Below are 23929 nucleotides of genomic sequence, written 5' to 3'. Positions count from 1 at the left end.
AACTGTACAAAAAATATTCTGCATATATCAACATATATTTTATATCTTACTAATTTTACTTACATTATTTTTGAGAAAGCACTCTTGGTATATCAAAGAATCTTAATAGTATTAATTAAAAATACTTTACTTAATAATTTTTTTCAATAATAATCTTTTCTGTGATAATTTACGTCCTTGTCAACAACAATTTCAGCCGAACATTTCTGCGTAGCCTCTGATTTGACCATGATCTTTATGAAAATTAAATTTTCATATTCACTTACGATTAAATGCAACACGACAGGTGCTATAATATAGACAAAATAAATATTTATTTGGGCTCATTTAATCCACCTGGTCCACACATTCATTTACTAGTTAACTAAGCAATTTACTCTTTTGTACTATCGATTACGGTCACGCTTGCGACCCACATTCGTGTTAAAAACGAAATAAAGTACATCGACGGAAAGCGAGAAAAGCGAAGTGAGAACGAAAACTAACGTCCACAGTAAATCTGAAACGGATCTAGTAATAAAATAAACAAAATAACAACAGTACGTTAATAACAGTAACTAACCGTATACGACGCAGTCATCTTTGGATCTCTCTGAATCTCGCGGCCGACGACCGCCGGCTTCGAGTCTACTACATAATAAAAGTCAAGAGTACTCTGGCAGTACTGAAGGCACCGTCGCGACCCCGCACGCTTGCGGGTCACCGAGCACCGGAGCGCTACTTGACGAGTCTCCTCCGCAGGCGGTTGCGCAGCGCGAGCGCCGGCGCCCACACGGCGGCGGCGCGCTTGCCGAGCGCGCGGCCGCAGCGCTCCGCCGGCCGCGCCGTCTTGCCGCCGCCCGCCGCGTCCTCCGCCGCGCGCTTCACGCCGCGCGCCGGCGCCGCCTCGTTGCGGGAGCGCAGCGCGCGCTCCGGCCCCGCCGGCACCGCCGCCGCCGCCGCCTCGCCCGTCGTCGAGTGCACCTCGGCGTCGCCGGGCGCGCTATCGGCGCGGCGCGTGCGCGGCGGCGGGCGCGCGGCCGGCGGCGAGGCGGGCGCGGCGGGCGCGCGCACGCGGCGGCGAGCGCCGCCGAGGTTCTCCTTGGAGCGGGCCCGCGCCGCCTCCCGCCGCGCCGCCGGGGCCCGCCGCACCGGCCCCGGGGCGCGCGCCGAGTTTCCCGCGCCGGCTCTCGTTTCGCGCGGCCCTCTCGCGACCGCATTCTGCGAGCGCGTCGCCCGCCGCGCGTCGTCCCCGTCGCCGCCGTCGGCGGGCGCGGGGTCGGGCGCGGGGCGGCGCGGGGGCGGGCGCGGCTCCGGCGGAGGCGGCGGGCCGCGCCTCGTCAGGACGACGACCGCCGGCTCGGCGGGCCCCCGCGAGCGCGTGATGCGCGTGCGCGGCCGGGGCGCCGAATCGAGTTCGTGGTGGGAGCGCAGCACTCTGTCGTTCGGCGCTGTCGACGCGTCTCTCCGCCCCTCGCTTCGGAATCGCCGGCCGCGAGGTCGCGGCGGACCTTCGGTGGGTGAGCTAGAGGAAACTTCGTTGATCTGAATTCCGACGTCGTCGACGTCGCCGCCGGCACCCGCGTCCTCGACGGTCTCGGCGGGGGTGTCGGTCGAGGCGGGCGGTGCAACGCGCGAGCTTGCGTTATCACCACCGCCGAGATCGGGCAGTTCGGTCGCAGTGGGCGGTGGTGAAGGTTCCGGAACTTCCGAATCGTCTCTGACCAATTGCCCGTGTACGATTTCGTCGTAGACTTCGGATAGTGTATTGACTACGCGGGACCGATTGAGTAAACGAGCCATGAAGTAAGATTCGGTTGGATTTCCATAATTACTGATGGCCGCCTCGTTATCGTCACCGCCGGCGTCGTCGTCCCGTGACGTCTCCTCTTTATGACCCACTGAAAACCGGCCGTCGATTGTCGCACACGGTGGTAAAGGTGTTTTATCCGAATCCTCTGTTGATGGGTTTGATTTATCGACATCAGAATATCTCGTCATAATTGTGAGTCCATTTTGAGGCACTTGCCGTGTGTCACTTTCGACAGACACATCTGACTTTGAATTTTCTACTTTAGCGGGCGGAGGAGGAACATTCGGAACGGGCAACGTTGATGGCAATGATGTCTGTGGCTTTTGAGCTGTGGTTCGTGAGCGTAACATAGTCGCTCGTGGTGGACCAGGAGGGTCTAGCATTAGTGTCACTACAGATGTATTATCAGCTCTCATTCGAGTATTGGACCACCTGAAACAAATCACATTAATATTAATTTATATGCTTATAATCACGCCTATTTCACTAACTGTATTTACTGTATCATACCTCTCTAGAGCGTGATCTACTAAGCTTTTCGAAGGGTTGAGCCAGTCTCTTGGTTGATTGCTTCCACTTCCAATCAAAGCAGCTTCATTATGTCTTTCTGTTGCTTGAACTAAACTAACAGCACCTTCTGGTGATATCATATTCCATAATCCATCAGTACCGAAAATAAGGCACCTGAAATAGCAAAAACAAATTATAATTTCTCAGACAAAAAATATTATTAAATACATTGTGTTTATTTAGATGATTCTTAAGTTATTTTGCATTAAATAATCTTATAGACTTTAGATACAGAGTAATTAAATCAATTTCTTCATTTTAATGTTACCATTAAATTGAATCATTATGAAAAAAAAAAACTTTGAAAACATTGTAGTTTTAATTTACATTTCATGAGTGATACTTTTTTTTACATAATTTGAGTCATCACTAAGAATACTATGTTAAAAACGTAAAAAAATGAAAAATAAAATGCATATACATAATGCACAAGTGTCTAATATTATAATATTAGGATGTATTTACCTAAATTTCGAGGGATCTATAATAAGAACTCCGACATCTGGATCAGGACTGACAATAAATTCATCGTTTTGAGGATTATAGCTCCAAAGGTCACCAAGCGAACGTGCCACAGCAAGAAACGGAATTTCATCCATGGGTGTATTCTTTTTAATTGGTCCCTTGTGTCCGAGGCGAGGTCGGTTCCACACCACACGTGGAACACCAGCCTTCGATATAACTTTACCACCGCATCTTTGGATTCTTTCTATTTCAGCTGTAGACTCTGGTTTATGATCTGATGTCAAAGGTTTAGCAGCCCATTCTTCACAGCCTGAAATTAAATTAACAAGAAAGTTATATTCTATTTTATAGACATTGAAAATTGTTTATATTAACTGTTATAGCATTAAAATTTTTACTTCATATTTTTTTTCATAATTCATATACAACTTGTTTAGAATATGTGCCCTTCTTTTTAAGGGCACATATTCTAAACAAGTTGTATAGAGGTAAATGTAGGCACACCATAGCCGAATAAATAAGTGAAATATATGAAAAAGAATTAAATTATAGCCTATTACTAATTAACTTTAAAATTGACATATTTTAAAAAAAATGTTGTGAAGGCATACAGTAAACAGTTTCATTTTTATAACTTTTTTTTCACACAAAAATTTTGGCTATGGTATGCCAACATGTACCTCTATATGCCCCAGAAGGACACAAGTTCAATAACATCCTGTATATTAAAAAATTTCAAACATTCTTATATGCGATTTTACTGTAACAGGCAGTTAGTAATAAAATATAAATAGCAATTTTATTATATTAAACATATGGAAATTTCAACTTTGGTTATTACAACATAAACATTATCTAATAAGAATTAAAAGAGTTTAATTATTAGCATAATGTCAAATGATTATGTTGCAGTAAAATCACTTTGAATATCTAGTTTTTATAATTTACCAAATCACATAATAATAACTAAAACAGTAACCAAAAAATCAATATATTTAATACTTCATTTATGTATGTCTAAATTGAATAAAATTGTTGTGTAAATTGTATGGTTGGTGTGTATTCAATTAACTTAATATTTACCATCTTTTTGGTAACCAAGAACAATAGCAGAGTCGCCAACATGGCCAATGTATATTTTCCCACGACGAATAAATGCTACACTGGCTGTAGTTCCCGCTGTACTTGGTAGCCCCGTAACTGTTTTGGGCCATTTTTCTATAAGATCAAAAACATAATTGGCATAAATATTCGATTTTATTATTTAAAAAAAAATTAGACCTGCAATTATATTTACAAACACTATCATCATTCTCAATCAACATAAAATCAAGCATAACATCTATAATAGTGGTTAAAGTATAAAATTATGTGACTTGAAAAGTTTTTGGTAAGAGGTAACATGAATCTATATAAAAAAACTTAAACTGGTAAAACAGCTTTCACTTTAGCAAAATGTGGGAGTCTCCAAAACTTGTGTAATGATAAATCGTGTGAATGTACCTCATACATTATCTAATGAAGTAATAAAAACAAAACAACAACTATTAGAATTTCTTTTGTTGACTCAATGTCAAAGCACTTTAGAAAAACTAATAAGCAGATACAACAAGGTCATACGAAACATTTCGTACAATCACTCGCCTCTCCTTCAAACCACCTGAGGCATAACTATAGTGTATTATAATAATAAAAAACAAATTTATGATACTCGAATTTGACATTTACCTACTTCTTTCCACATGTTCAAGTGGGTCAACATGTAACCATTTCGAATGGCTTTGAGCACATCTTCATCATTATCAGACCAAAACTGTCGCTGTTTTACTATAGAGTCCATCAAATGCTCCTTAGCAAATGCTGCAGCTTCTCCTCCACCATGACCGTCGTATATTCCGAAAAAAGCGTACTCCAAATCCCTCTCATCTTCCGTTTGTTGATACGCAACGGAAAACAAATCTTCCATATACTTTCTACCGCCTTGGCTACAGTGGCCAGTAACACGCAAATTAACACCAATTGATGCAGGCATTTTAAAACCATAATACAAATTCAACTACAGAATATTACTATTTCAAAATAACACAAACGTTTCCACATTTTGCATTTGCAATTACGCGACCAGCGAATGAAGCTCGACTGACGACAGGTCACGTGGACATATTGATTCTTATACGCGTGCCTACTGTGAAACGGCAGAAACAATGTGAGGGAAAGAGAGAAATATATTACTGTTGACATCGTACGAATTAGAAAAGAAAACGACGCCATCATGCTTTCCGCCATTTCTGCTTATCAGTCAAAAACTTACTTTTTAATATAAAATGTGTAATATCAATATCTTATTTAAAAAATGCTATCGAAATATACTTAAAAAATTAAACAATTATTTATGTATTATATCGCTTTTTTAATAAGTATAGTTTTATTTTATAAAAATGTTAGTTACCGATTTTAAAAAGTAGCGTTCAAGATAATATGAATCGATTTTTACAATAACATTAAAAAATTTAAACAACAAAAATTTTAGCTGTCTCTACAATTATATATAATATATTTTCTTTTTTTTTCATTTTAATGATTTGTAGTAAACTTTTACTATAAATTTCGGACTAATAATGAAAACAATAGGAACTAGGCTATTGATAGTTTGTTGTACTCTTACAGTACACAATTTTTTTTTACATATAACTAGCCTACCTAGCGCACTTTGTACCGTCTTAATTTTTTCGTTAATAAATATATATATCGAAATTAAATATAGTCTATATTTCAAGGTGGATAAAGTTACATTAAGAAATCAAAGTTTCATTAAAATCGGTCAAGTAGTTTCGAAGATTAGCCGGAACTAACGTCGTAACACGAGATTTTTACATACATAGATATATTGATTTTTGAACAGGTTACTATATATTTTAATTTTAATTTTTCATTAATAAAATTAAGATACAATTTATTCTTTTAGTTATGCGAGGTTAAAATTAAAACAGAAACAGCTTTTCTTAATGTATAACATCTATCCTATATTCATTTATTATAAGCTCATTCTTCAGTAACTTCCCAAGGTTTCTCAGGTCTGAACTGATCCCAGGGCTCTGGTTTTTTATATACCGAAACTTCTTCCAATTTCAATCCTCCTTTGACGACTTCATCTAGAAACTTCTCAATTTTACCACCTTTTTTGGCTTCTATATCGCAATACATTTCCGTTATTCCACTTTCGACGCACCTTTGAGCGAATACCCTTCCGAGATTCATGTAAGCACATGTATCAGTAAGGCTGTACAATTGATTACGAAGAGCCAATTCTGATGTTTTGGCTTCAATGACTGGTCCATTTGCAAAATGTACGAGTTCGGCTTTTACCGTTCTATTTGTTGATGTGAGTACTAATCTGAAAAAATTATCAAGTGTAAGACATTTTAAAATACCTGAAGTTTATTATTAAGAGACTTCAAAAAAAGCAGAGGGTGTCAATTAGATTGTATTTTAATGTGTGTTACCGCATTACTTATTACTGGATGTACCAATTTCGATAACTCATTTTTCAAAAGAAATGTGGTGCTTGTCATGTGGTAACATTTAAATTTGATCGTGATCTGCCGAGTACTTTTTAAGTTTATTTATTTATTTAATAGACACACCATAGACACATCATAAAAACATTGCAAGTAGAAATACAAAGCTAGACATAGGTACAATACAGTATGATATGTCTTTTAAGGTGTATACAGCAATTATTATACAATAGTTAGTGAGCACATAGAGTTGACAGGTATAAATCAATACAATATAAAAGGAGGACTAGGATCCTTGTATGCCAGAAAGCGTGTGAAAGTGCGCTGCACATGTTCAATTGTGTATATTATAGTTAGGGTTCCAGATAGGGGACGCATACTCAAGGATACTATGTACCAAGGCTTTATACAGGGTAAGGATAGAAGCGGGATTTTTAAAGTCTTTACATATTCTCCTAACCAAACCGGATAATTTCCAAGCACATGACGTAATTAAATCAATGTGTTCGATTACCCAGATGGGTCCAAGCATTAATTTAGTTACGATGTATATATTTATAGAACTTGTATAGAGTAACTGCTATGTATAAATTTTTATTTGGAAAAATAAAGCTTATTATTATTTACCAACTACCTGTTATATTACTTGTAGGTATGATTGAAGTCCTTTTTTGTGAGCATACACAAATATTAAATACTTATATGTTAGATAAAGAAAGCACTTCGATTAATGCTTTCAAGGACAAGCTAAGGAATCATCTTTTCTCCAAAATCATGAACCTCTCATAATTGATGTACTCTATATGTATATGTATGTAAGTATATGTGCATGTGTATATATAGTTAAATATATATGCATTTTCAAAGAATAAGTTATAATTAATAGCTTTATAATTATTAATCACTATTGTGCCCAGCGGTAACATCATTTATCAACACCATGGGTAGACTGGTACAGATCTCTTATAGAGATAAGTTCAACCTTGCCAACTTACTTTGTAAAACGATTTATACTTATTTTTTTAATGCAATAAAGAATATAACAATAATTAGGTATACATATTAGTATTTGATATGTAGTTGACTAGCCTATTAGTACTGTTGATATTTACCCTGCTTCCTGTGCCAATGGTTGAGTGTTCAATTTCATGTATTAGTACATTTAAAAAAAAAATAAGCAGTTGTTCGCTAGACAACCACCACACAAGTTACCTACCATAGCAACAGAAAACTGTATTCAGTATACATATTTTTGCAACATTTTTAACTAAACTAGATACATTAAAAAATTAGTATAATTTTTGATAATGATAAACGTCTGTATATAATTATTTTATTTTGTAAAATTAGTATCTAATTAGCAGCTTACTTGTGCCAAAATGATCGTCCCGGTTTGTCCAAATGATATCCAACGGGTTTGCGAGCGATTCTCATACGTTCCAAGTTTCTAGGATTTCTATTCACAAATACTGATGAACTTGAAGTAAATCTTACTAGATATGGAAGCGAGAAATTCTTTTTCGACGAAAACATAGCTATTTGATTTAGAGCTCTTATGAATAAAATACAATCCCTTTTGTCAAACAAAATGCATAAACTGTTATATTAATGCTAAATAAAGTACGTAATTTTAATTTTTTATTTCTTTATCGAATATATTTTTTTTAGAATAATAGCACAATAATAGCGTAGGTATATGCTGCGTAACAGGTTATTTTTTTTTTTATATTCTCAATCTCAAATTCTCAATCTTTAATCTAAGTACAGATTACAAATTACTTCATTTGACAGCTTCATTTCATTCTTTCAAATCATGTTTCAAATGTGTAGTCTGTAATTTATGCACGATTAAAACTTTAAAAGTATTATAACAGTACGTAGTTAATTAATTATAATTTATAATAATTTATTTATTTTCCCAGAATATGGTATACAGAACGTAAAATTTAAAAGTTTAGCCAACATATTCTACCGATTTTTTCGGTGTGTAGTGGCAATTAAGTCTTGTTATTATTTATCGATTAAATAAAAATCTTATATAAATCCACTATCTTTTATTCTTCAGTAAGTTAAGAATTACAGAATGACAATTAAATTAAATAATTCTAGTGACATGTCAAATTTCTTCTTCTATATAAAATAATTATATAAATCAACATGAAGGTTTTAATTTAAAGACTGTATATAAAAATAAGGTTTGTATGTACGCCACACCACCCCCCTCCAGAGACCGTTACGGGCGATACTTAGGTATAAATACTTAGATACTTAGGTATGCGCACTGTTCTTCCTGAACGTGATTTCACGTTTTGGCATTTATCCTCTTCACTGTTTTTTATCTGAGGTGGAGTAGGAATGGGCTGTTTATCGTCTCTGTGCTCGAAATCTTCTGTTAAAATATAAGCAGGTTTGAGTCTTTCGATTGATACAGTAACTGGTCTATCTTTTATGATGATCTTAAAAACTTTGCTGCTTCTTTCTAACACTTCGTGTGGTCCGGTATAAGCAGGTTGAAGAGCTCCCTTTGTGCCTTCTTCTCTAAGATAAACATGACTCGTCCGAAAAAGGTCTTTGAAAATGAAGACAGACTTGTTACAATGTCTGGAAGCTGGTTGAGGTCTGACGCTTTTAGTGATAGATTTTAATCGTGTTATAAATTCCGTTACGTCTTGAGTATTATTTGTAGAAGATTGAAATAGCTCTCCAGGAAGTCTAAGACTTTCGCCATATAGTAATTCGGCAGAGGATGCTCCGATATCTTCTTTAAGTGCACTTCGAATACCAAGCAGTACTAATGGTAGTGATTCCGTCCAACTAGCATTGGAATGGCAAATAATAGCTGTTTTTAACTGTCGATGAAATCTTTCAACCATGCCGTTACATGCAGGGTGATATGCAGTTGTATGTTTGTGTTCAAAACCAGCCATGTCAGATAGATGCTTAAAAAGAGCTGATTCAAATTGTCTTCCTCTATCTGTTATAATAGTGGTAGGGCAACCGAAACGAGATATCCAGCCAGATATAAAGGCTTTTGCCACCGTCTCTGCTGTAATGTCCATTATAGGTAAAGCTTCTGGCCATCTTGTGAAACGGTCCACGGCTGTAAGGCAGTATTTGTAGCCGTTAGAAATAGGCATGGGTCCTATCAGGTCTAAGTGGACTGTCGTAAATCGCGAACGTGGTAAGGAAAATGTCCCAGGGGTTGTTGTTACATGACGGGTTATTTTTGACCGCTGGCAAGCCTGACAAGATTTTGCCCATTTACGACAATCTCTTCTTATTCCGGGCCATACAAAACGTTGTGAAACCAGCTTGGCTGTCGCATTCGTTCCTGGGTGACTTAGGGAATGTAAACTTTTGAATACGTCGTAGCGAAACAACTTTGTAACGAAAGGTCTTAATGTGTTGTTATGATCATCACAGTATAATTGCAGCTGAGTTCCAGGAATATCTATTTTCCGTAAGTTCAACGATGTTTTGCCTTGAATCAATTGCTTCAATTCTAAATCGTTCTTCTGCGACTGCGCTAGAAGTGTTAAGTCGATTGGTTGTGAGATTTCCTCAATGCGTGACAGCGTGTCTGCAACAACATTGTCCTTTCCAGAAATGTGTCGTATATCTGTAGTAAACTGAGCAATATAATCAAGATGGCGAAATTGTCGTGGTGAACATTTTTCTTTCTGCGTAGCAAACGCGTAGCATAGTGGTTTATGATCCGTGAAAACGGTGAAATGTCGAGCTTCTAACATGTAGCGAAAATAACGGATTCCTTCGTAAATCGCTAGAAGCTCTCTATCATATGGAGAGTATTTACATTGAGATGGACTAAGTTTTCGTGAAAAAAAACCAAGAGGTTCCCAATAATCTCCCCTGCGCTGGTGTATCGCTGCGCCAATTGCGTTTTCAGAGGCATCAGTTACCATTGCGATTTTTGCATTGAAGTCTGGGTGCGCTAAAAGAGCGGCGCGGCACAAACTTTCTTTACAATTTTGGAATGCCTCTAATGACTTGCCTGATATATCTATAGGTTTTGCGCCTTTCACATTGTCAGTAAGTAAGGCATGAAGTGGTGCTTGAATAGATGCTGCATTAGGTAGAAATTTACGGTAAAAATTTACCATGCCTAAAAACCTACGCAGCTCTTTAACGTTTTTTGGCACAGGAAATTGTTTAATTGCATCTACTTTTGATTCCAGAGGCTTGATTCCCTTCGACGAGACGTGGTATCCTAGAAATGATAGTTCTGTTGCTCCGAAGATACATTTGGAAGTATTTATAACTATTCCATAATCTCGAAATTTGTTAAAAATATCTCGTAAGTGTTTCTTGTGAGTTGTTTCGTCAGGTGAAAATATAAGAAAATCGTCTAAATATGCAAAAACGAAGTCCATACCTCTGGTCATTTCATCGACAAAACGTTGAAAGGTTTGACCGGCATTTCTGAGTCCAAATGTCATGTATGGAAACTCAAATAGGCCGAAAGGAGTAGTTATAGCAGTTTTCGCAACGTCCTCAGTATATACTGGTATTTGGTTATATGCTTTTACTAAATCGATTTTGGAGAAGATATGGCAACCAGATATGTTGTGCGTGAAATCGTGTATGTTGCGGATCGGGTACCGGTCAGGAATGGTTCTTGCATTTAACATTCTATAATCACCACATGGCCGCCAACCGTTATCTTTCTTTGGTGCTAGATGTAGCGGTGACGCCCATGGGCTCTTTGACGGTTGCGCTGTTCCATTCTTGATCATGGCTTCAAACTCTTTCTTAGCGATGAGTAGTTTGTCTGGAGCCAAGCGACGTGGTGAACTAGAAACTGGCGGTCCGGGAGTAGTTTTAATATAATGAACAGTGTTATGCTTAGGAACACGTTCGATTCCCGCTGGCTTGGTGATGTCAAGAAACTCATGTAGTAGTTCATGGTATTGCGAGTTACCCAGAAAAATCTTGACTGATGAAATCGTGCTTGATGATACCGAATGAGCTTGTGTTGTCAACGTCGTAGTGCTATCGATGAGACGCTGGTTACGACAGTCGACTATAAGACCATAATGTGATAAGAAATCCACTCCAATTATAGCTTTGGTTACATCCGCCACGATAAAACGCCAGCTGTAGTCTCGACGAAGCCCTAAGTTTAATTCCAGGTGAGCAAAACCATATGTAGCTATTGTTGATCCATTGGCAGCATATAGTTGGTAATTTGTTGGCGAGCGTCGTTCTTTAAGACACGTACGAGGAAAAACGCATAGATCACTACCAGTATCGACAAGAAATTGCATTTTTGTGCGTTGATCTGTGACAAAAAGGCGACCTGGAATGTTATTTTGGCTGTCGGATGTCGCCATTACCGACTTGCAGTTTTCCAACTTAAAGTCGCATGGTTTAATACATTTATTCGCATTTTTTCCAAAAGTGTAATGATACCAACAAACTGGAAACTTCTGATGGTTGGATTGTGATCTAGTACTGCTTGTATCGCGAGTTTGACTACGATGACGTCTAGGTCCTGATCTTCTTGTATAACTATATGTATTAAGTGCGTTAACTTGCATGGACAGCTCATCGATCTGTTTAGCCATGGATTCTAATACGGGTTGAGACGTAGACGTCGACGCAACTTGTGGTGTACGTGGTACTATCTCATACAAACTGTCAGCCAAATCAGCGAGAGATTGTAGATCTAATGTTTTCTGGGCCGCAATAATGGGTTGAAGTGCTATAGGTAGGCGACTAATCCAAATCGTTTTTGTAAAGTCGTCTGGAATTGAAGGTCCTGCTAAGCGCTGTAAATGACGTAAGAAATTGCTAGGTCGACGGTCACCCAGTTCCTCATGAATGAGTAGCTGCTTGACTTCTTTCTCGCGAGACGCAGATAGTCGTTTAATTAATTCGGATTTTAATAATTCGTACTTGCCTGTTTTTGGGGGTGATACAATTATATCTTTAACTTCAGCAGCATATCTTTGTTCCAAAGTAGAAATAACATAGTAAAATTTAGTATCGTCATCTTTGATACCAGATAATGTGAAATTTCCTTCCAGCTGTGAGAACCAAACTGTAGGTTCTTCGGCCCAAAATGGAGGTGGTTTTACGCCGATACGAAAAACGTCAGTTTCTGTAGGTTCGACATTTTTTCTTTCCATTTTGTATAAAGTTTAAATGCTTACTTTTTAGTCCGTTCCTATTTTTCAATACGGGGTCACCAGTGTAGTGGCAATTAAGTCTTGTTATTATTTATCGATTAAATAAAAATCTTATATAAATCCACTATCTTTTATTCTTCAGTAAGTTAAGAATTACAGAATGACAATTAAATTAAATAATTCTAGTGACATGTCAAATTTCTTCTTCTATATAAAATAATTATATAAATCAACATGAAGGTTTTAATTTAAAGACTGTATATAAAAATAAGGTTTGTGTGTACGCCACAGGTGTACAAATATTCAAATTTCGAAATATATAATTTCAATAGAAAAATATGAACAATAATATTAATTAATAATAAAATACATCTCAAATTTGGTCATTCAAGTACTCATTAACATTATAATAATTATAATTTATTTAATAGAAATTCAGAAAATACTTATAGTGGTAAGAGCCTGGTCTTTTATTTATTTATTATATTACTAGCTGTGCCTACGACTTCATCCACGCGGAATTTAACAAAATAGTTATAAGAAAGATTATATATATTTAAGATATACTATATTTTCCCTCAAATTAACGCGTGTGAAACTACGGAGCACAGCTAGTTCCAAATAAAGCGCTAATTATAGTCATATATGCCTATATATTTTTATTGATTGATTGGTTTAATGGCTTTCAGTTGTGCCAGAGAAGCACGGTGGATTCCGCCAATGTCACGTAGAGTTATAGAACACACGTAGGATATTGATTGATCGGTGCAGTTGAGATAACAGTCTCAATTTAATTTTGAAAACAGGCAAAATAGTAAAACTTTCATTGTTACACCTTAACCTAAAACAATACAAACATTTAATGTTAGACTAAGACAACCACTGTTAGTAACTAAACTATTACAAACTAATTACACTAGGACAGACATATGGTTTATTTACAACTTAATTTTATTTATTTCAAAATATTTACACCAAAATGTACAGTAGGGACTAAACACTAACATCAACAAACATTGAATATATTTTTATTATTCATCACTTGGTTGAATTTATTGACAAAGTCAAATTTAGAGTACATAATTATGAATGAGGTCAAAATATTAAATAAGAATAAATAAATGGATTTTGTGGTTATTATGCCAATGAATATGATGAGCAATCAGCAATAAATCCTGTAATTTTAAAAACAAATAGGAAATGAATAATTCTTTTACGATATCTGTATTGTAATAGAAAATGACGTATGCGTATTCGTTTCATTATTCACTAAAACATCTAAATTTTTATAGCACTCTGTGCTCCGAACCACACGCAATGTTATAGTTTTGCTCCGATTGATAAATAGTACTTTTTTAATGTATTTTTTGCTGTTTATTACGTTATTGCCTGGGCAGTGACATTTTTCGAACTATGGTTTAGTCCTATAGTGAATTTTGTCCGCGAAGTTTTTTGTGTTTGACGGGCGTCAACATCCGGAAGAGTTGCTTGTTTTGTAATTATTTCGCACGCCCACTATCCATCTGGTATAGTTTGTTGTGATGTTGTAATTTATAGTGTAAGTGATAATTCAATTTGGCTACAACGAAAATGTCATTGCAAAAAAGTGTTAAAAGTGCAGGCGGTGAGAGAGGCGATCAGGATAATACATCTATATGTTCGTCTGTTACTACGCAGCCCGACAGGCATGGATTTTTTGGTGGAGCTCAATATAGTCCAGAACCGTGAGTTATCCGTAACTGTTATAATAGTAGTTGGTATGAAATATAAGTTTAATTCAAAGTCCTGACATCTTTACCGTTGTCTAACTAATAAAAAAAGAGCAATAGAAATCGCATTAACAATAGCAATAAAAAATTAAACAGGACTTTAAGTAATCTGTAGGTCAATTAAAACCATAAATTACATACATTCATTACTTTTTTTTTTGTGAATCCTTAAAAGTCCTTTAATTCCTCGTAGGTCCTTTAAATATAATTCCTATAGTCCTTTTAATAATAATGAAGTCCCATAAAAAAAATCAATATCAATTTTTAAAATTATTATATTAGTGGTCATCCAGTGGTCGAAATTCGACCATAATTTAACCTCAGACTTAATAAACAAAGAGTATATATGCGTATGTGTGTCAAGTATTTGGTAGTGTGTGTAATGCTTTTTTTTATTGATTTAATGTATATTTATGCATTATTAAAAAAAATATTAGCAGTCTGCACTCCTTCTCTATATAAACTATAAGAATGCCAAATTTCATACTCCTCCATCCAGCAATTTGGGTAAAAAGAAAGTTTTGCTACAAAGTTTTTGCTTCACGTATTAATATATAGATAATAAATAAATAACAACCTTATGCTATCCCCAAGAATTACACAAATAAATAATTTTTAGAACATAACAAAACAAACATAATGAAATTATTACAAATACTAAATTAAAATAAATATTCTATATTTAAAAAGAAAAAAAAAACTTTCACACAAGTAATTACTCAAACGGTTACATTCACATGTGAAAAAATCAGTGTTAAAAACATGGTGAGAAATATGGCAGCTACAAGTTGAATTACAATGCAAGAAGTGAACAATTATTCTCTTTCATTCACTAATTATCTGTATGTAATTTGAAGGTTGTTTCACTCAGTCTTAGAGGTACTTGTACCTAATTTATTTTACGCTTGCTCGTTCATTTGATTTGGTTGGAGATATGTAATTATGACGTAGCTCGTTTTAACGATTATTATTTCTTATTCAACTACACAAGATTAACACTGGTTAGTTTTCTAACAAATCTATATGATAGACTAGACTTCTCTTAGTACAAAAATTTTAGATGTGTGTGTGATGACAATGACATTTAAATATCCTTATTGAAGACTTTAATTATTAGTAGTATACATTTTATTAAGGTAACCTTTTTTTGAAGTATGAAAAAATAATAAACTCATTATTCACACAAGTGCTTTTTTGTTGCCAGTTTTTTTTTTGTTTATTTAAAAATATAAAATAATTTTAGAGTACAAATTCTCATGTAAAACTTTAACATTTTTTCCTTAGTAGCTATTGGTTATCACACATTTATGCAGTATATAAAAAATTGTAAATTATTTAGGTATCATATTTTTATTTCCGCACGAACAATTTAGGCCTAGAAAGATAACTTGGTACAGAAGAGATAACGTGCACTTGAGAGGTGCACAATTTTTAATACTGATTTACTTACAAATTAAATAAGAAATATAATTTTTTAACTTCAGTTCAATTTTACGTTACTATTAAATAAATAAAACACATGTAATATTATTTGTTTATTGTTAGAAATTATGATAAAATTTACAAAAAGTATCAAAAATTATAGTAGGAACCATATTTTAGAATTTTATTCTTAAAAAGATATGAATTATGATATAATCAATTTCTAATAAAAATACTGGAAAAGTCAATTTTAAGCAGTTGTTGCAAACATCTTTTTATGTTCACCACATGCGGATTTTTTACACTTTATACACCTCATCTGCAACATTCTTCTTACCTACCTGCGGGTCCTTCGTCAGCGTCTTAAAAAAGTAGGAAGTAACAATTTGCTATCTAAATTAATTTAGATCTCATCCTTGGTGTAGACATTAGGTTTAAGAGGCCGCCCAAGGAAAGTGCGCCGCCGGGCCGTCGCAGCCGCGCGGGCGATCGTCCGCAGCGCACGTTACAAGAAGCGTAGCCTGGCAACGAGCGCGTGACGTCACGTGCTGTAGACCTTCTAACGAGAGCTAGTGATCTAAATACAGTAGTGGCATCACACTAAAGAATACACTTTCTGGTGTAGACATTTCAGTGTATAGTTTTCCTGTAATCTCTAGGATTTTGTGGTTTTTATCGTTTAGATAAAACATTGATTGTAAATTATGTAACAATTGATAAAAGCCATATTTAAAATACCATAAAACGTCATTATTGGTCATCTATTAGTCTTTCTAGAACTATACAGCAAAGAACTCATCTGATCACAAGTTTCGACACCGCCTGTTGTAGAAAAAAAAAATTATCCCAAGTTTATTACTTAAAGGGTTTGTACCATCTTCATCACATCATCATCATTTCAGCCTTTTGCTGTCCACTGCTGGACATGGGCTCCCACAAGTTCACGCCAAAACTAGCACAAACTTGTGTGTTGCCCATGGTCACCACGCTGGGCAGGCAGGTCGGTGACCGCAGGGCTGGCTTTGTCGCACCTAAGAGCCCGTATTTCCCAATGCCGTAGCCACACAGCCAGCTTCATCACATGAAAACAACATATTCACTACCTTTAAAGGATTGGCTAGAGACGTTTTTCAAATATACAAGAATTATCGTTTGTTTGATCTTTTGTATTGAATGAGTTTGTATTAAATAAATGTCTCTAAAAAACCATTTAAATTATTTATGATAATATATTTATACTATGTTACTTACATATACAAGTGAATATATGTGACTTGTAACAAAAACAAAATCACAAAACAGTAACATTTATATAAACTGCTAAAAAATTTATTGTTTTTGCCACAAAAGCACCATGACTCATGTCAATTGTCACTTTAAAAATGTTATTAAAACACATTATTTGGTGTGTTATGATTTTATTATATTTTTGTGTAGCATTCTTTTATTCTATTTGTATTTAATAAGGGGTAAAAAAAATTTAAAACATAGTTAATTAAATACTCTATGTACTAATATATTCAATCTAATTGAAATGTTTTATCAAAAATGTATAATATGTAATGTAATTTACTAATACATAATTTCAATGTTTATTTCGCCTTGATATTCAAGTCTGCTTGAATAAGTATGCAATTACTCAATCAATAAATACAAGTGTTTCAGGAATATTGTTATCTACTAGTACCTGTTAGTAGTACTAGTAATATTGTTATCTAATGAATGAATATTTACTGCTGTGCTTCATAAGAACAATATAAAATATTATAATTTATGTTCTTATACAGTCTTATCAACATTGTTCCTAATCTTTTTAGTTTACACACTTCTCAATGGTATATACAATATAAGTATGTATTGTATATAGTTTATTTAAACTTTATTGCACAACTATGTAAAATACACAGAACAAAAGTTGATTTAAAACTATATTTTTATGCATCGGCCAATTTTATATGACCAAAAGAAAATTTTACTATGTCATTGTAAATGTAAATAAAAATATTAAATAAAGTTCAATTTCCTAGTTAAATTTTATCTAAAAATGAGGTAAAAATGAAGAGGGCACAACAGGATATTTCCTCATCAAAATCTGGAGCACCCTGACTGGGGTAGTATTTCAAACTTACAGAAGATCACAGCCAAACTGATTTCAAGCAGTGTTGTGTTCCTGTGGTGAGTAAGGTGACTAGAGCTCCTGCAGGGCACTAGGGATAGGGTCGGAAACACGCTTGCGATGCTCCTGGTATTTCAGGTGTCGCTAATTTAAGCTAATTATATGTATCCTTGTTGTTGAATTTTTCTGTTTTCTTCTCTGTAAATAAAATACATTATATGAATACCTAATAAGCAACCAACAGAGTTGCAGGTATCAGATAATTTACACATAAATCTCTTCTGAAACATTATCTATATTTGTGAGTTCCTGTAGGGGAACTAAATACCTTAGTTATGTATGTATTGTATTATATAGGATACATATCCGCTTATATAATCAAGGTACTGCTAGATTATTGTGTATGTGAGTGTTGTAACTATGTTGTAGTAAAAAGTCTAATTATTGCTTTGCTCATGTTCACACACTCATTAATTCAATAGGTAATACTAGAAAATTGTTAAAGGGTTCCATTCTCCACTGGAGTTCTGTACAATATTTATTATTTTAATATATATCAGATTAACTTTATTAATGCTGTTTGGTTACGGCAGTAAAGAATATAGCCACTCCTCTCTTCCCGTGGCTGTCGTAAGAGGCGACTAAGGGATAACATAGTTCCACTGCCACCTTGCTACTTAAAATGCCGACCGATTGGCGGGATAACCATCCAACTGCTGGCTTTCAAATACACAGGCCGAAGACGGGCGACAGCGTCTTAAGTTTTTTGCAACTTGGCTATCACAAGCTGTACTAAAATTAATAGTAATGTTAATAAAACGTAAAACATAATGTACTAAATCACACACGAAACATGTACATGTTAATAGTGACTAATCATATTTGTTCTGTTGTAAGTAAACAACTACGAGTATGCTAATGTCAATATCAATTCAATTTATAGATGTATTGAATTCCATCAGTCTGAGGTCAAAGTAAGGAATAATTTTTTAATATTTTTATTTATTTAACGATCCAGCCACTAACATCCCATTACTGGGCCAAAATTTGAATTCTCCGTATGGTAGAGTTTGATTTTTAACTCGCAATGTAGTTCCACTGAAAAATGGGAGATAGTTACAGGGTAACGGGGTACAGGTTGTATATGTTGTAGTTATTCATTGTATGATTGCATCCATCTATCATAACGAGATGTTTAGCTTTTTGTGTTCTCCGAGATACGGTGGTAGGGTTGCCAACCATACTTTATAATAAAGTATTCTACTTTATTTTTAGTAAATATACTTTATACTTTTGCATACAAATAAAGTATATGAAGATGAGGGATGAAGAGGAGGGATTTAAAATTACTGAACGAAATGTTAGATGTCAGATGTGGTGTTTTGAATGTGACAGAACAGGTGACAATCTGACATTTGTCACAGATGTCACTACTCACTATCAACGATATTGTAGAAAAATTGACCGTGGGGGATTCGCTTGCGTTGGCTTTGGTTAACACACGTGTTAGAGAGACTATTGGTGTTTTCATCACTTTTTCATATTGTTTTTTGTATAAATAGTTAAGTTTTTGGTTTTGGTGGTTATACTAACACATCTAGTTTCGGTAAGTATTTGTATTTTAGTACTAATATAGGGATTTAACCTTTCTTAAGCTTTAATTATTTGTTTGTTTTTTTTCACTAGAAAATGGATTTAGATAGACCTCCTGATCCCCCGGATCCTGGCGGTTCTGTTTATCAAGGTTCAGCTGAATCTCAGTTAAATAATAAAAAGCGTCCAGCTGAGAACAGTAATATCGATAACCTCAAAAAAACCATTGTTCACCCGTCCATTGCAACCCCCTCAATTCAGTTCACATACATCCATCCCTCTTTTTCCGAAGGCCCTAAATCTTACTCAGACGATGACAAGGGTCCTTTTATAGTACACGTTTCACGGGAAGTTGCTGATCCTGCTGCCGGAACATCTATTCGGGCATTAAAGTTCGGGCAATTTTTGCATACGCACAAAATTGCCTCAATTATGAACGATGGTGTAAAAAATGTAGGCCGCAATAGAATTTCAGTGGAATTCACTTCTCCAAAAGCTGCTAATGATTTTCTCAAAAACCCTGTCCTAGTAATGTGCAAATACAAAGCCACCATACCCACTTACAATGTTTCAAGAATGGGATTAGTGAAAGGCATTCCCGTGGACTGGTCTATGGACGAACTTGTGTCATCTCTGGAACTACCCCCTGGCTGCGGTCAAGTTGTCAAAGCAAGACGGCTCAACCGCAAATCAAGTACCGAAGGTAACATAACATGGGTTCCGACCCAATCTGTGGTCTTAACTTTCAGGGGGCAATTGCTTCCTGATCGAGTATACTCATACCACTCTTCCCTCCCAGTACAAACCTACAACCTTCCTACCATTCAATGCCTCAACTGTTGTCGTTATGGTCATGTAAAGTCACAGTGTAGGTCTAACCCTAGGTGCTTCAAATGCTCCCAAGCGCATACAGGTGAGTCGTGTGAAGTTTCTAGAGAAAATGCAACTTGCTTGCATTGCTCTGGCAAGCACTTTTCGACCGAAAAGGATTGCCCAGAATATTCCCGCCAAGTTAACATTAAAGTCCGCATGTCCCAGGATAACATTTCCTACTTCGAAGCCTCCTCCCAGATTCCATCGTCTCGTCCTTCCTACTCAGAAATGGCGAGAGCATTGCTCGCCCCTCCTATATATTCCCCATCCAATCCTCCAAAAACTCCTTCTTCTCCTATTCTTTCGCACCGTAAGACTGTTGTCCGTACTCCTTGTCCCAAAGGCCTGTTAGGCAAAGGATATGACAAGCAAACCCACCAAGCTATCATTAGCAACTGTCCCTCCTCCCTCCCCAATGGCTGCGCTCTTCCCACGGAATCCTCTCCTGATAAAAAATCTGTTCTTCTAAGCCTTATTAGCCTGGTCCTCAACTTCCTCTCCACATGTAATGATCCTTCTATACCGTCCAACGCTGCCCAACCTCTTACCCAACTTTTACAGACCATTGAAAATGGCTCCAACCAAGTTCCTCCAATGGAACTGTAAAAGTATCCGTCATAGAAAACAAGAAATCCTGTCTCTAGTTAACCTGCATAATCCTGTCATTATTGCCATCTCTGAGTCATGGTTGATCCCTGGGTCCCGTTTTCGGTTACCAGGCTTCTCCTGCTTAAGGGATGACAGAAGTGACGGGTATGCTGGCAGTGCCATCCTTATCCAACACACTATTCCCTTTTCCCAAATTCCTTTACCCTTAAGCACCCCACACATAAATGCTGTGGCTGTCAGAGCACTCAATATCTCTTTGTTGTCTCTGTATATCCCTAACCCTAATCCTTCTCTTATTCCAGAGATCCATTCCATCATTTCCTCTCTTCCTAGCCCAATCCTCGTTATGGGGGATTTTAATGCTCACCATGTGGCATGGGGGTGTTACTTCTGTGACGGCTTCGCCCTCCGGCTGGTGGACATGGTTGATGATGTGGATCTCTGCATCCTCAACGATGGCTCGCCGACTCGTAGGGTTTACCCGAATCAGAACCCTCAATCCGCCGTTGACCTGTCCCTATCATCACCTTCCCTCGCCTCACAATTATCCTGGAGCGTCCTTCCATCTACCTTTGGCAGCGATCACTTCCCTATCCTCTTAACATTAAACCAAAGCCCCAGTCCTTACATAGTTCCTAACCCCATCTTAAAGTTCAGATTGAATGATGTTAATTGGTCAGCATATGCTGCCTCTGTCGATGACATTATTGACTCCCTCCCTCATTGTCTAGATGACAGAAATATAGTTTTTTGCTATGATCTTTTCCTTAAAGTCCTCTTAACTGCTGCAGACCTTCACTTTCCTAAAAAGCACCTAAACTCAAAAACTCGTTTGCCTTCCACCCCCTGGTGGGATGAGGAATGCAAACGAACCTATGAACAAAGATTACAGGCTGAGAAAGCATACTCACTGAACATGACTCAGTATAATTTTAATTGTTTTCAAAAAATAAATGCTAAAATGAAACGATTGGTATCAAAAAAGAAAAAAGAAAGCTGGTTAAACTTCTGTGAATCCCTAAGCCCCCGTTCTCCTTCTTGTATAGTTTGGTCTAACTTAAAAAAATTCCGCCGATGCCTTGACTCCCATAACATCCCTTCCAATAACCCCAGTGTATGGCTTAATGATTTTGCTGACAAACTTGCCCCTCCATTTGTCCCAGGAGTGGACAGTTTTCTGACTTCGTCGCCAGCATCCACTTTTGATGACATGGATGCCCCCTTCTCTTTCTCAGAGCTTCAATGTGCTCTAAGTGGCCTAAAAGACTCAACTCCTGGGGAAGATGGCGTACCCTATTCCTTCATTGTAAACCTTAGTGATAAAGCAAAAAAATACTTTTTAAAAATAATAAATACGTTCTTCCTGGAAGGAATCGTTCCGCAACCATGGAAGTCGCAAATAGTTATCCCTATTTTGAAACCAGGAAAGAACCCTTTAAATTTAAACTCTTACCGGCCCATTGCTTTATCACCCACTTTAGCCAAAATTACTGAACATCTTTTAAAAAATAGGTTGGAATGGATAGTGGAAAGCAGGAAAATTATATCTCCTTCCCAGTTTGGCTTCCGGAAGGGATTCAGTACCGTTGATAGTTTAAGCATACTCACGACGGACATTCGAATAGCTCTAGCCAAGGGAGAATACCTAGCAGCCATCTTTTTGGATGTTGCTGCTGCATATGACAATGTCCTTCTTCCAGTGCTCAGGCAGAAAATGCAACAGCTGAGTATTCCGCCAAGAATGATACATTTCATATGTAGTATGCTATCCTGCAGATCTATATCTGTAAGGCATCATCTCCTTACCCTTCCCACTAGACTTGTCTGGAAGGGCCTCCCTCAAGGTTCAGTCCTCAGTCCCTTGCTGTACAGCATTTATACCCATGACCTCGAATTGTCCGTCAATAGTTTCTGTAACATATTGCAGTATGCCGATGATATTGTTTTATATGAAAAGTCTAGTTCCGCGCAAAATTTGTCATTTCGCTTAAACTCTGCCTTGCACTATCTAGGCCAGTGGCTGTCTGATAATGGTTTATCTTTATCGATATCCAAAAGTCAGGCAATCATGTTTACTAGAAAACGTACAGTCCCCGTCTTTGATTTGATATATGAGGGTCAGCGCATCAATCTTGTGGACAAGGCTAAATTTCTTGGAATCATTCTCGATAACAAACTGAACGGATTTTCCCATGTAGAGTATATCTCAAAAAAATGTGAAAAATCTATCAATGCCCTAAGAGCTGTTTCTGGTATATGGTGGGGTGCTCATCCCTATTCATTAAAATTAATCTATAATGCCATTATCCGTAGTCACATTGATTATGGTCTTTTTGTATTAGATCCCCTATGCAAATCCACTGCTGAAAAGCTAAATAAAATTCAATATAAATGCCTACGCATTATACTAGGTGCAATGAAGTCTACGCCTACTAATGCTCTACAGGTTGAGTGCGTTGACCCTCCCTTACAAATTAGAAGACAGTTCCTTTGTGACCGCTTTGTCATCAAGTCATTACAGCTCTCTACACATCCCCTTTGGCCTAAATTAGATCAATTATCCCAAGTTTGCAATCCAAATAGACCCTTATCCTTCCTATTAAACAGCTTTATTAAATATTCCAAACTTCCTCACCCCCTTACCAGGTTTCCTGTTAATCCACTTTATTCTACCCCTTTTAAAGCCCTTACACATAAAGTCCCTGTTTTTACAGATCTAGGATTAGTAAAAGATGCTCCTGATACCAATTATAAGTTTCAGATGATGGTACATCAAAACTGGTCGAATCACCTTCTTATTTACACAGATGCTTCTAAACTTTCCCCCTCCAGCTGTGTTGGTGCTGCCTGCTGGATACCCAAATACAGGATAGTCCTCCAGTTTAAATGCCCCCCAGAAGCTTCAGTATTTACTGGTGAAGCTATCGCAATACTCGAAGCTATCCTTTATTCCCTCTCCCATAACTTAAGACAGACTGTTATTTTGACTGACTCCCTTAGCTGCCTTTATGCAATTAAAGATAATCCCTTTCGTAGCAGATTAAGATTTTCTG

The 23929-nt window shown here is 36.8% G+C and overlaps 3 protein-coding genes across 3 annotated transcripts in view; 1 reads left to right on the top strand and 2 right to left on the bottom strand.

Annotated features, from left to right (window-relative positions):
• Nucleotides 1-310: 310 nt before the first annotated feature.
• LOC123663265 (splicing factor, arginine/serine-rich 19) lies at nucleotides 311-5085 on the bottom strand. Its single transcript, XM_045597955.1, has 5 exons — nucleotides 4556-5085; nucleotides 3911-4045; nucleotides 2828-3137; nucleotides 2303-2476; nucleotides 311-2224 (listed from the first exon to the last, which is right to left on the bottom strand). Exons 1-5 carry the CDS (start codon nucleotides 4857-4859, stop codon nucleotides 718-720), a joined length of 2430 nt encoding a protein of 809 aa, XP_045453911.1. The 5' UTR covers nucleotides 4860-5085; the 3' UTR covers nucleotides 311-717.
• A 739-nt stretch (nucleotides 5086-5824) lies between these two features.
• On the bottom strand, nucleotides 5825-8128 carry LOC123663747 (39S ribosomal protein L18, mitochondrial). Its single transcript, XM_045598411.1, has 2 exons — nucleotides 7715-8128; nucleotides 5825-6221 (listed from the first exon to the last, which is right to left on the bottom strand). The coding sequence occupies exons 1-2, from the start codon at nucleotides 7876-7878 to the stop codon at nucleotides 5870-5872; spliced, it is 516 nt and encodes a 171-aa protein (XP_045454367.1). The 5' UTR covers nucleotides 7879-8128; the 3' UTR covers nucleotides 5825-5869.
• Nucleotides 8129-13746: 5618 nt separating this feature from the next.
• LOC123663363 (TBC1 domain family member whacked) overlaps nucleotides 13747-23929 on the top strand; it is a 45214-nt gene continuing 35031 nt past the window's right edge. The window contains exon 1 of the mRNA XM_045598051.1: nucleotides 13747-14218. Within this exon, the coding sequence (XP_045454007.1) occupies nucleotides 14085-14218 (134 nt within the window). The 5' untranslated portion in view covers nucleotides 13747-14084. The remainder of the gene's footprint in view (nucleotides 14219-23929) is intronic.

Source organism: Melitaea cinxia, chromosome 20 (genome assembly GCF_905220565.1).
Source record: "Melitaea cinxia chromosome 20, ilMelCinx1.1, whole genome shotgun sequence".
Lineage (NCBI taxonomy): Eukaryota > Metazoa > Arthropoda > Insecta > Lepidoptera > Nymphalidae > Melitaea > Melitaea cinxia.
This window is presented reverse-complemented; position numbering and strand designations above follow the sequence as displayed.